The 13255-nt window shown below is 28.1% G+C and overlaps 3 protein-coding genes and 1 long non-coding RNA gene across 4 annotated transcripts; 1 reads left to right on the forward strand and 3 right to left on the reverse strand.

Moving 5' to 3' along the window:
- Positions 1–28: 28 nt before the first annotated feature.
- On the reverse strand, positions 29–3819 carry LOC130893118 (uncharacterized). Its single transcript, XM_057798926.1, has 4 exons — positions 3164–3819; positions 1989–2177; positions 788–923; positions 29–262 (listed from the first exon to the last, which is right to left on the reverse strand). Exons 1-4 carry the CDS (start codon positions 3381–3383, stop codon positions 130–132), a joined length of 678 nt encoding a protein of 225 aa, XP_057654909.1. The 5' UTR covers positions 3384–3819; the 3' UTR covers positions 29–129.
- On the forward strand, positions 3735–4925 carry LOC130893119 (uncharacterized). Its single transcript, XR_009059149.1, has 2 exons — positions 3735–3904; positions 4523–4925. It is a non-coding gene; the product is annotated as an uncharacterized LOC130893119 (long non-coding RNA).
- A 756-nt stretch (positions 4926–5681) lies between these two features.
- On the reverse strand, positions 5682–8671 carry LOC130892750 (clarin-3-like). Its single transcript, XM_057798327.1, has 4 exons — positions 8084–8671; positions 7226–7408; positions 6438–6750; positions 5682–5880 (listed from the first exon to the last, which is right to left on the reverse strand). Exons 1-4 carry the CDS (start codon positions 8307–8309, stop codon positions 5742–5744), a joined length of 861 nt encoding a protein of 286 aa, XP_057654310.1. The 5' UTR covers positions 8310–8671; the 3' UTR covers positions 5682–5741.
- Positions 8667–12671, reverse strand: LOC130892346 (centrosomal protein of 63 kDa-like). Its single transcript, XM_057797733.1, has 4 exons — positions 12374–12671; positions 10772–12169; positions 9595–9997; positions 8667–9438 (listed from the first exon to the last, which is right to left on the reverse strand). The coding sequence occupies exons 1-4, from the start codon at positions 12669–12671 to the stop codon at positions 8667–8669; spliced, it is 2871 nt and encodes a 956-aa protein (XP_057653716.1).
- Positions 12672–13255: the final 584 nt, after the last annotated feature.

Genomic DNA, 13255 nt, shown 5'->3' on the forward strand with positions numbered 1-13255 from the left:
GAATAGTGTACTTTCAACATTGAAAATAGGTTAAATATATAATTTATTTCAAATTTAATTATAATAAATAGTTTATACAAAACATTAAAAAAGTTATAGAGCGATTTATTTACAAAGCAATATTTAATATTAATATAACATAATGGCTCCGTTAGTTTTTTCTTCTAAAACTGGAATAATTGTATCAACTTCTCTTTCTGTATTCGCTATTACAAGAATTATAATGTTGATAAATGAAGATACGGCAGCACCAACGACGAACCTAAAACAAAAAGTACATTTTTTCCAAAAAAAAAACTCAATGAATATCTAAATTGACTGATCAAAAAGGGCCCACGACTAAATAATAAGAAAACAGTGAACGAAGGACTCCGAGTTGCAATACCAAATAACGGAACATCTGTAATGTATCAAAGATGAATAGCTTAGCTGGAGGTAGCTTCTATCAGGAACACACCAATATAAGAGGGTTTTTTGACTTAGGGAACAGTCTACCATCAACTGTAAAGGATGATACAATCTACTGAGCTGTAATGACAAAATTGGATTAGTGTTTGAGTTCAAACATATCCTACATGGAATAGTGAGTTATGGCTGAAATGGTCCAGGTCGTTTTAGGGTTGAATCCCTTCCTAGTGACATTAAAAAAGTGTAGTTGGACTCTTTCTTTGGTAGTTTTTAGTGGGGAATGACAACTTGTGTTGGAAGGGCATAAAAATGCTCAGTGATATACAAGGTAAGTGAAAAAATTGTTTTCTAGAGATGTATGATTATCAACTCAACTTACCAGAAGGAATATCCAAGTTCTGCCATATTTTCTGAAGTCCACTCGTTATCTCTGTCTTCTCGAGACAAAACGCTATACTGGATGTGTAAAAAAAACTGAGCGATCCATAAGCATACAGCTAAGACATCGCTGACAACTAAAATGTGTATTTTATTATCATACTATTAATAGGTTATTATATAAAAATTCGTTTTTAGTATAATATAAAAAAACTAGCAATTTCAAAATAAAACTGGGATTTTTATAACAATACACCTTGTATTCCAATAAAAATAAAATAAATTGCATAATTGTCATGAATAGTAGTCTACAAAATAATATCATCCAAAATATGCACTGGCTCAAATGAACTACTCTTGAATAAGGTACTTTTAATATTTCATTCAAATATGAAATTTCGTAATTTTTCAAAGACAAATCAAAATCAACCAATCTCAAAATATAACTGCGATTTTTATAACGATACACCCTGTAATCTAATTTAAATCAACTTATTTAAAAATATAATTGAGATTTGTATGATAGTACACCCTGTATTTTAATAAAAGTCAAATAAATTACATAATAGCAATGCATAGATCAATAAAATCATCCAAAATGTGCAGCGAGTCAAATGAACTATTTTTGAATTTGATACTTTCCATATTTCATCCAAATATGTTTTTTTATAATAATTTTGGAATTCCTCAATAAGAAATTGTTATTTTTATCTGTTTTTATTCACTTTCTTAGTAAATGTTTTAAATTTCAAATTTAGTTTTAAGGCCCATTCTCATTGCAAAGAGTATTGTTCAAATTCCCAAGTAGTGAAATCAAAATCTGTACAATATAAAGAATATGATTTTTTCCCCTATCGGCACGAAATATTGGTAATTAGAATCGTACAATCACTTATCTGAGCAAATTTTTCATATAAAAACACTCATGTATCATAACGAAAGATATGGGGGGAGAATAAAGTTAGAAGTCGCCTGGTGCTAAATCTGGTAAATAAACCGGATGTGGACAGATAGCGGCCAAAAACTGACGAATCATAATCGATTTGTGGCACGATGCCTTGTTCTGATGAAGCCATTTTACGAATGTCTTTCTTTCCATTTCGAAGAAAATTAAGACTTAAATCACGGGGGAATCACAGGTTTTCCGTGGACAATTGAATTTTTTTATTACACCTCGTATATTCAATTATTTTGATACATACCCGCAAGAAAGTTCCAAAAATAGAGTCCGGTTACTTTAGTTAGACATCGAGAGGTTGTAGTAACGGTGTTGATAGCAGCAAAAAGAGCGCTCAGTCCAGAAAACAATAAACCAGAGCAAACCGCCGTCGTCGTCCCAATCCAAAAACCGTAAGACAAAAATTCTGGTTCATATTTTAAGAGGTTTATAACTGTAATAAAGAAATAAAGACAGAGTGAACTGAAAATTTCTATTTTGTTTACTTCATCATCAATCATTTTTGGGAAAAAAGGGTAGCTCTTAAGTGGAGGACCCTGTAAGCATCTTCATAATATTTAATTTTCTCCTACAATCTCTCATATATAATACACTCATTAAGCTTCAACATTATGCGAATTCTCGCCATTACATCATGGCTTCCACTCGTCCCAAATTAAAATAAACAGTAACAAAATATTAAATTATTAACAAGGTTAGATTTATCCATAGAGATTTTGTTATATTTCTATGGATTTACTACAGATGACAGAAAGTGTTCTAATAAACCTCTGATCTTATTGACATTTCTTTGGTTATTAAATAAAAATTAACTATTCTAATATATTTCTATGGATTTACCACAGATGAGTAAAGGTTAGTTCTTCTGAAGTGATCTAATAAATCACAGTTCATATTGATATTTGATTGGTTATGAGAACAAAATATCTAGATTTTTCACTAGAATTTCAACGAGGTATTGTAACGATTTTTTTGTCACACACTCGTTTGTTTAATTTAGTCTCAATTAATAGAAAAGTTAATAACATTCATAGACGATCTAATTAGTAATGCAAAAGTTATATATCAACAATAGACATTACATCACAATAGAATCAGTACCGTCGTCACGTTTTTATGTTGACAAATGAAAACAAGAGTTCATAAGATGTGACATTGAAAATTATTGAAGTGAAACTAATTACCAGTTTCCTATATTCTAAAACTTTAAAAAAAAACACGAAACGAAGTATTTTGAGGCTTTTCGCCTTTTTTAAAAACTAATTTTCAAACAAAACAAACTTAAAATCCATTTTTCAACAAAAACAACTGAAAAACTAAAAAAGTTGGAGAAATCATTACTACCTACATTTATGCGGTATAAAATCGGTATAATATCTAGTAACACCTATAAATTTAATCTTAAATCTACTCACTTACCGTCGATTTCGTATGTCCTCCAGCCGTAGGCTACGTTCAGTTCCTTTTTCCCATCAAATAATCCAAAATGTATTTTACCATCACTTTCTAAAGGATTTCTTATCCTCTTGGCTCTTGCGTTGACCCAATGTTTCGTCCCTAAACCAGCTACTAATAGAGCCATGGATATACAAGCCACAAAAAAAGTTATGAAAATCATTCCTTTCTTGAAGTAACTCATTTTAAATCATCGTCAGAATTTTAATTAATAAATATATGGAATTAGTAGTACACTATTTAACCTTAAAATGTTATTTTGTCGAAATTTAAGTTTTTAGTAACGATTTCTATACACTCCACTCGGATATACATTAAATCACATTTATAATCATCACAACAAGCACAAGGCAATCAGAAACTCATTAAGTGAGATTAATACGTTGACATATTTCCTATTCTACATATTTTTTTGAAATTTTGACACGAATATTTCTAATTAAATATCGAAGATCACTAAAATTTACACACACCGTCATCGAAAGTTTTTCAATACAATTATGAGATTTTTAAGAGGTAATTTAAATTATTCTAGTCATTCCAAGATTGTTACTAATACAATGGTAGTATTTGCAAGTTTACGTGACTTGATGGTAACAGGTAGAAGACACAGGTCAGTACCCAGAATACGGAAATTATGTTAAAGTTTCCACGCATATCAATGCGCATATATATCTCAAATTAATTGTGATAAACAGATGACAGGTAAGAAATATTGCAGCTAAATTACCTATTTTCTTCCTGTTTTTTTTTATATATGTAATAACTTCTAGATTTCGTTTGATGATTATTAATTTAATTTTTAACTACTCCCCTTCAGACAAGAATTTAATTTGCTTTAACGTGGTTAATTTCAAAATATTTCTTCTCTAATGAATTGGGATAAGATATATTTGAGAAAAATTTGATTTTCGGCCTAAATATTTTTCAGGATGTCTTTGAAATCAGAAACAGTTAAATTTAATAAATGCGAATTGTATATACTTGTTGGAGCTAAAAACGTTTTGATACAACTCTGATGCGATTCAAACTCGTTAAATTTCGGTAATTTCCGTACCTTTAAAACATAATTAGTAATTATTAATTTGAAATTCAATCGTGCCACTCACCCATAAATTCCTCTATACGTAGATACGTATATAGGATGTGTCAAAAGTGTGTTTTAATATTATTAAAATTGTTGATAAATTATCCTTTGATATATATATATATATATATATATATATATATATATATATATATATATATATATATAAGAAGAAGAAGAAGAATATATAAAGAATACGTAACTAATTTTTGGTATTCCTATTTGTTTTCATACAGATAATATTAAAGATAAAGGGAACGAGATATGGGATTTAGTATAAGCGGGCCCTCACTGATAATAGAGAGAGAAAACTTCGATATACCACTCTTTATCTATATCTACTCTATTCTGATCGAATCGTCATGACGTCCAAGTTTCAAAGGCAAAAGAGGGAAATAAAAAGTGTTGATTTTAATAGCGCTTTCTCTATTTCATATATTAACTCTATCAGTATTAATATTTCTCTTAATAATTTAATAAGTGATTACCTGAGAAAAATTTCCGATTAACTTAAAACAATTATAATTGTTAACTTAAAACAATTATAATTGTTTTTAATTCTTGTTTTTAAATCATTAAAAACTACCAGTAGAATAAAATCGTGCGAGATTTATGTCTAAGCTATTATCAAGAGGCACCTGCAATACATATAATCAAAATATGTGTATTATCTTTGTACTTTAAGTTATATTGTATTATTTCATTATTTTGCTCGACTTCAACTGTTGTAGTTTTACTTAATAGATCGAATTAAATTGTTTTTAAAAACTTTATTTCTAATAAGAAATATAAAAGTGGAGATCGTTTTGTTTTATTTTATTTTATCACTTTGAATATAACTGTGTGATCTAAGCGTAAGAGACTACATCCGATCAACTGGTTTCATCAGAATGTGCATCAACCGGTGCCTTGAGGACCACGTCAGACGAGTTTATTACTATCATTGAAACGTAGAAGAATGACTGCAGTGAATTGTTATTAGAGGGAAAAGTGAAGTGTAAAAATGTTTTAATTATTATTAATATTCTATAAAAATATGAGTATATTAATTATTTATATTATAATTCGACTTAAATAACTTTTAAATTTGGTTTGTGAAAAACGTGAGTGCTTCTATAAAAAAGTGTTTATTATTTTGGATTTCTTGTTGCTAACAAAGATAAGTAAAACTTAATATAATGTATTCAAAAATTTTATTGAGTTGAGGATTGATTCAAATTCAATGATTTTTATATTTTGAATAATGTTGTTTCGTCTATTTTGTCTATATGATCGTGAAACTAATATCATCACGTTAGGTGCTTGAAAAAACAAATTTTGAATGCAAAATAGATTGTGAAGTGATGAGAATTTATATTGACACTTGTAGGTTAAAGGAAGGGTTAAAAAAAGATGAAAATTGTAAATTAGTATAATTAATAGTTACTGGATATAAATAACAATAAAAGATTAGAATTAATATAAATATATGATAGGATCTCCGTGTTCTTCCCTATGTACTATTTTTTGTTTTGGATCCCTTGATATTAAATATTCCCTAGCGTACAAAACACAAATACTGGAAATGTATAATACTATTGGAATCAAATTCAACCTAAAAATATGAATTAAATAAAAATAGTATATTGTTTCATTTAAATAAAATGCCATTCTCGCCTCATTACTGATAAAACAGGGGCTAGAAGACTGATAAACACCCTTATCGCTTATTACCCAAAGATGTTTATATTACAAAAAGGGTAAAGTGGGTTCTAGTATAAACTGAATTCTTGTTGGTTGATAATATATACTGGATGGACCAAAAAATGTTAACAAACTTAAGGTTAAGTGAAATGGGTTATAACAGACAAGATAAATAATAGGATTCAAATTCCAACGGTCACAAATTATACTCGCAAAAAACAAAAGTAAATATAAAATTCTGTAATATACTTTGATATTTTTTCACACTTTAGTCGTGCCTTTATATCATTTAATTAAATTAAAATGACCTCCAATGATATACAATGAGTACAAATCAGTAATATATTCAGCTACAGGGTCGTTAATGATTATAAAAAGTATAGATACTTGAGAATTGAGCGTTTTCTGTCAGTTTTTTTTTTAATTTATCACCTACAATTTAAGTTTAATCAAATACAATTCACTTACCAATAAGAATAACCCAAATATGCCGTCTTATCAGATGACATCTCGCCAGTTAAAGTATAAAAAAAAGCTACATTGTGAAATATGTTTTTGTGATAGTGAATTCCCCATAATATGATAGCGATTGAACTACTACAAGCTGCTATGGCAGTGTATATAAATAATCCATAAATACTTAAATAAACCTGAACGGGATTAGAGACGGTGTTGTATAAAGATAGTGAAGCGGATATAAATCCGAATGTAATTGAAATTACCAAAAAGAGTATCGTCGATACCCATACTCCGCAATTGATGTATATTTTTTCTACAGAATCTGAAATATACAAAAAAATAATCGATATACGTTTTTTTTGTTTATATTTGTTACATTGTCTAAATAGACTGATTTTAAAATAATTGTTTATTTTTTTCTACTTTTTATGCCTTTTGATATGGTTTTTTTGATAAATCGTATTTTTAAGTACAGCCCTGGAATATTTATGTGCAAAGAACACTTAAGCCATAGATCTACAGTTACACGGACTATCACTTTCACGTGTAGCAATCGAATATTATTTATCTGAATTTGAAGTCTTTTCAAACCATACATATTACTATATCTATGATCAAAAAGCTGAATAGCCACAGCAGCCTAGGCCTATTTACAAGAATATAACAAGACTAGTGTTTTTAGACCATAAAGTTACTTTGGTCGATATTGGCTTTTATAGACTTCGTTTGGGAGGATAGGAGTTGGTGTAGCAGTACAAGTAACTGTATGATCTAAACTAGTAACTTACTGCACTTACTTGATGAAGTATGTAGTTGAATGGGTCTATTATAATACTGATGGTACGTTGAAACTTTAGGACAATTATCAATGTTGATATTAACGTCCTTTCCATCGTAAATATCCTTTAAAATTGAATATCTCATATCTGTACTATTTGCACATATAAACGCACATATATTTTTTTCCGCTAAACACGTGACTGAAAAAGTAATGAAATCTTATTATATTGATAAATGAATTCTTCGTTAAATTTTGAGCATTTTTCATTGCACAAGGTTTAGTCTATCCTTTCAAATAAGAGGTAGGGGAGAGTGGGAAACTTGTTTTGACAAAATGCCTGTTAAATCTGTTCTGCTTAACCGATTTTCATAAACTTGATGTTTTTTGAGAGATTTTTTTTCTAGATGTACAAAATATATAAACAGATAGGTCAATTACTAATTTAATTGCTTAGAATTTATATATTTTGTATTTTTAGACAAAAGCTTTTCCAAACAACATCAAGTTTTTAAAAATTGGTTTAGTAGAACCGGCCTCACAGGCAATTTTTCAAAAGAAAATCCTCACTCCCCCCACCTTTTATTTGAAGTTATAGATGAAAACTTGTTAGATGAAAAATCCGCTTAATTAGTTGAAGAATTCGATTATCCTATATAATGTGCCACTGAATTGAGTAAATTTTTGAAAAAATTTGCTTTTTCAATTCCGTATTTTCAAATACGCCATGTAATGGTCGATATATAATATATAAAATAATTTCCACGTGTTTCTCGTGGCCACTTTTCTCCCCTTAAGCTGTAATATGCTCCTAGTTCTTTTTTAGTTGCCCACCCGGTATATATGTTAATTTATGACAAAATAACTTTTAACTTACTCGTAATTTGGTAAGCATTTGTTGTAGGAACCACTTGTCGATAGGTTCCCTGAAATAATCCATATTTTAGATGATTATAATATCCGATGAAATTATCTTTGGAAACGATTTTTAATTTATCAGTGTATATCCATTGTTCCGTTGCCAGACAAATAATTGTAATTAGGACTGCGATTCCGGACAAAAAAGTAGTTGAAAATATAAATAATTTCTTAACAGTAGCCATTAAACTATTATTTCGATTATAACTTTGCGTACATTATCTGTACGTCGACGATATGGGTGGAATTTCATTTATTTACAACAATGCTGATTATTAGGTCCCTTGAAAATGTTTATCTTATCAGATATGTACTAGATATTCGTTAATATCAATTGCGTGCTTGTATTTAATCTGATATCATATATAAAATTAAAACTTTTATTAATAATAAGATTTTTAATCAATTAATTACCGATTAATCAATAAAAGATTTTTAGGTGTGTTAATTTTTTTTATTTGCCTTGAATAACTGTACACAATACATAATCTACGTTACCCTGTATATTTAGTACTGAACTTTTGAGGTTAACAATAAATTATTTACTGATCTTCTTTTTCACATTCTTCACTATTTATTTGCCGATTTTCCACGATTCTTTTTAAAATACTGTTAATATTATCCAGTCTATCGATTTTTTCTAATAGCACCTGTTTAAGTTCTTCGAAAGTTTCTTTTTCCGTTCTTAACACAAGTTTTAATTCACTATTTTTTCCTTCCGTTACCGAATACGTTTTCAATTTATTCACGATTCGATTGAAATTACTAGGTTCATTTAATACATTAGGAAACCCGATGTATTCTCCACTATCATTCGTATCCAAATTCTCTAAAAGATTTTTAGTTTTCTGTTCAATTCCATGTTCTGCGCGCATTATAGTATATTTTATTTGTTCTTTATCATCTGGAGATTGCCAGTCATACAAGCTTTGATTAGGTAGCTTAACAACTTTTAATTTTTTTTTAAAATCAATCGGTTTATCTCCCGATCCTTGTCCTTCTACGTTTCTATTACATATTTGTGATAAAGGTTCGGGATATTTCATAAAAGTATCTTCACTCGTACTTTTATATTGTCGAATGTTATCAAACTTATGATTTTCAAGTTCGAAATCTATTTCTTCACATTCTTCTTCTTTTTCAAACCGATTGCTATATTTCGATAGATATCTTTCAATACGTTGGATTTGCTCTTCTGCTACTTCCACTATACTACGATTCTTATTTATAACACTTCTATTTAGTAGTGAATCTATTCTATCTAGTTGTTCTTCTGCTTTCCTAATTATTCCATTATCTTCAATTTCTTGTTCACTTTCAATTTTTAACATATCATGATGTTCAATATTTACAAATTCTTCTTTTTTAACAACTTGGTTATTTAGTGTAATAACCTCATTATCTACTGTTTTAAAATTAGACAATTTACGTGGTATCTCTTCAACATAATTTGTATAACTTTTTAATAACGTTTGATTAGTTTCATCTTTCATTATTCTTGTTAAAGGTCTCGATACGCAATCATCCAACTCTATTTGACTTTCTTTATCGTCTACTGTTTGTATTTGTTCTTCTTTCATATATTGACGTTGACAGTTACGTTTTGACATAACTGTACCTAATTTATTTGAGGGGTTCATTTTACTTTGTTTCGCGTAGTGCTTCGATACAGTTTGTTTGGTGTTGAGTGTTTTTATATTTGTATTCGTATCATTACTAATATATTCATTTGCTATATTCCCATCGATTAATTGTAATAGAATATCTCCATTATAAACTTTGAAAGTAGAAAGTTTAGCTTCTATATCACTCATTTCTTGTTCAATTTTTTTCCTATCTGTTTCTAGGTTGTTCATTTCTTCTTGTATATTCACTTTTTTTTCATTTATGATTTGGTTATATTCTTTTTTTAACGCATCGTAATTTGTTATTAATTCTATTATAACGTTATTCATTGTTCCTTTGAAATTTGAAATCTCATTGTGGTTCAACAACGTTTCTAATAATTTAATCATTTGTTTTATATTTTTTCTGTTATTTATAAATTTAGTTACCTTGTCTAGTAACTCCCTTTTCTTATTTAAAATACCTTGATTAAAATCTTGTTCTAAATTTTTGTAGGCGAGTTCTAGTTCTGTCAATATTTTCATAGCAAATTTTGATTTCTTTTTTAATTCGTTCGCTTTAAAATGTTTTATTTTTATTTCTAAATTAGTCATGTCTTGTTCGATTTTTGATTTATTATTTCTGATTGCAGCTATTTCGATTTTAAAACTGTCATTTTCGTTTATACAATTCCTACATTTTTCTTTTATTTTGTTGTATAGGAATTTCAATTCTTTCAATATATTTTCCTTCAATAATTTATCTTGTCCTGTTTCTTCGGTATTTTTTTCTAAAATTGAAATATTTTCTTCTATTTGTTCGATTTTTTTTAATAGATTTTGTGTATCAATAGTTAATTGATTGTATTTTTCTTTAACGCAAATATCCAAAGATTTCTGCTCCACTAAATCGAGTTTATGTTTAGAAGTATTCGTTTTCATATCATTATATTTCTGATTATTCTTTAATTTTCGCTCTTTTAACGATGTAATTTGTTTTTCTGATGATACGTTCAACATATTGTCAACATTCTTTTTCCCACTTTTATTTTCATCTATTAAATTGTTATTTTCGTATAAATCTTCTATTTTAAGCTGAATTGATTCATCTGATTTTTCATTTCCCATATGGTTTACGACAAATTGTGCGAAAATATTTTTATTACTAAAATGCGTGTGATTTCCTTTGATGTAATAATTTTTTTTATTCGGACTCAAGAATCTTAGCGATTCTAAACATTTCAAAATCTTACTTTTACTCGATTTAGTACTCAAATTGTGTATATTTTCCACATTTTCGTAACCATTTCCATCCAAAAGGTCAATTCCAATTTTCTCTCCAACAACACTTTTATTTATATTTTTTTCACAAATTTCATTTTCTTTTTTCGCTCTTTCTAATCCTCTTATAAATATTCCTCTTTCTATTATTTCATCTTCAATATTTTTTTCAATTAAATGTCGGGAAATTGTTCTATACTCTAATTTCATTTTATCGTAAGTGTTTTTGAGTTGTTTTAATACATCCTGTACACTAATTCTTCTTTTATTTTCTCTCGATTTCACATTATCTATTAATTCTCGATTCACTTTTTCATTATAACATTTTAACCACTTTTCATTGTCTAATTTTTGTTCAGATTGTTTCTCGATCTTTTCTTTTTGATTTTTTGTTTTTTTAACATTCGAAACCGTCGAAATTTGATTCTTCAAATGATCAATACTCTTTAATTTATTTTTCGGTGAATAAATAGGTATTTTCGACGGTCTTATGGGTTTTTCCACGTTAAAAAGTGTCTTTTCGTTCTCTTTTAAATCACTTTCACACATTTTTATATCAGTTTCGTTATTTTTTAGTGTTTGTATAGTATTATTGTAAGTCTTTTTCACATTTTCGTACGCCACTTTCAATTTTTCGAGTACTTCTTGTATGGGAAATGTGATTGTATTTATATCGTTTGTTACTACATTTATTTTTTTCTGTATTCCAGAATCTATCGTATTCACATGTTTTTCTGTAATGTTCTCATATGTAGAAATAATTTGGTTGAGAATATACTGAACAGATTCGTTAGTTTCTTTTATTTTCGTTTCTTCGATTCCTTTTATAAATGCCGCTACTATGTCGTTGTTTATAGTCTTCTCTGTAATTGTAGTGAAAAGATTTTTCATATCGTCACACGTATCTTTTAATTTGTGTAATAATTCTTTTGTATGTTGCACTGCTTCATTTTCTTTCAATGTTCCTCCGTTGAATTGGCAATTTTTCGTATCAGCTGTTATTAATGAACAATAAATTGAGGTCAATCGTGACAAAATTTCTTTCATAAATTTTGAAAATGCGTTGATTTGTGTAACTACCACGTTTTCAATATGTTTATCTTCTTTTTGGAGTTTCTCTAATTCATCTTTCATATTTTGTTCCATGAAATTGAGCCAATCTAAAATTACCCCTTTTTGTTCGGGTTTCGTTTCGTTTTCACTAACGTTTTGTGGATTTATTTTTTGTAATAAATCTTCAGATTCTTCTTTTTTCACTTCTTCTTTTTTATTGTCATATTTATATAATTTCATTGCATCGTAAGCCCAGTTGATGGTTTCATATATTTGCTCTTCTTTTTTTTCAATCTCTTTAGCTATATCACCTCGATGTTGTTTTTTATTTATCATTTCGCTTGACTCTAATGACGTAGTGTCTGTCTTGTGTATAGTTTTTTCGTTACAATTAGTTTCTTGATTTCTTCCCATTTTTCTTTTCTTTTTCTGTTCCTTGTTAATTGGAATGAGCATTTTATGTTTCAAATTATCTCCAGATTTGCACACTCTTTTTGCAGTGTAATCGTTGCTTGGCGGTGTTTTTTTCATAATTTTCAAAAGTTCTTTTTCTAATCCATTAAATTTTTTAAATAGCGTATTCCAACGAATCTCTTCATTTACCGACATTTCTACCGTCATTTAATTTTGAAAAATTCAAATTTTATTTCTCTTGCTATCTTATAAAATTGGTGAAAATATGGTTCGGTACATTTGGTTTCTAATTTTTTTACGGATGAATTTGTGCTTAGTGGTGAAATTCTTTTGAAAATGGACTGCAGTTAATTTAGCATTTTTAAATATGACAATCGTTCTTGCCAACTTTGACATAAAAAGTGACATTATTTAAGTATATGTGCGAAATAGTAACAGTAAATTATTTTTGAATTTAATGTATGATTTTAGTTTAATAATAAATAAAGAGCTTGAATTTATAACGAAAAAAGTTGAACAAAAATTATTTTAATCCATATTGTGAAATTTTGAACCAATAAACGTTTTTTTGTCTGTCAAAAGTTTTTATTACCTGAGACCTCTAGTATTTGTAAGTGTAACTAACAGTTCAACTATCTATGCATTTCATATACATAGATAAATATATTTGAAGTGATAAATTCGTCGTCATAATAAGCTTATGTGATGACATATTTTACTAATAAAAAAAACCTAAATTTTTTTGTACTATTAATTTCTTATAATAATGAGACCTTGAA

Source organism: Diorhabda carinulata, chromosome 4 (genome assembly GCF_026250575.1).
Source record: "Diorhabda carinulata isolate Delta chromosome 4, icDioCari1.1, whole genome shotgun sequence".
Lineage (NCBI taxonomy): Eukaryota > Metazoa > Arthropoda > Insecta > Coleoptera > Chrysomelidae > Diorhabda > Diorhabda carinulata.

Coding starts and splice junctions, on each gene's coding strand:
- LOC130892346 (XM_057797733.1), bottom strand. CDS start 12,671: ATGTCGGTAAATGAAGAGATTCGTTGGAATACGCTATTTAAAAAATTT. Junction 12,170..12,373: donor AAATAAAAAACAACATCGAG/GTGATATAGCTA, acceptor GGGTAATTTTAG/ATTGGCTCAATTTCATGGAA. Junction 9,998..10,771: donor TTTAATAGATGAAAATAAAA/GTGGGAAAAAGA, acceptor ATGAAAAAAAAG/TGAATATACAAGAAGAAATG.
- LOC130892750 (XM_057798327.1), bottom strand. CDS start 8,309: ATGGCTACTGTTAAGAAATTATTTATATTTTCAACTACTTTTTTGTCC. Junction 6,751..7,225: donor TCAACTACATACTTCATCAA/GTAAGTGCAGTA, acceptor TGTATATTTCAG/ATTCTGTAGAAAAAATATAC. Junction 5,881..6,437: donor TATTTGGGTTATTCTTATTG/GTAAGTGAATTG, acceptor TCATATTTTTAG/GTTGAATTTGATTCCAATAG.
- LOC130893118 (XM_057798926.1), bottom strand. CDS start 3,383: ATGAGTTACTTCAAGAAAGGAATGATTTTCATAACTTTTTTTGTGGCT. Junction 2,178..3,163: donor GAGGACATACGAAATCGACG/GTAAGTGAGTAG, acceptor TCTTTATTACAG/TTATAAACCTCTTAAAATAT. Junction 263..787: donor GAACTTGGATATTCCTTCTG/GTAAGTTGAGTT, acceptor TTTTTGTTTTAG/GTTCGTCGTTGGTGCTGCCG.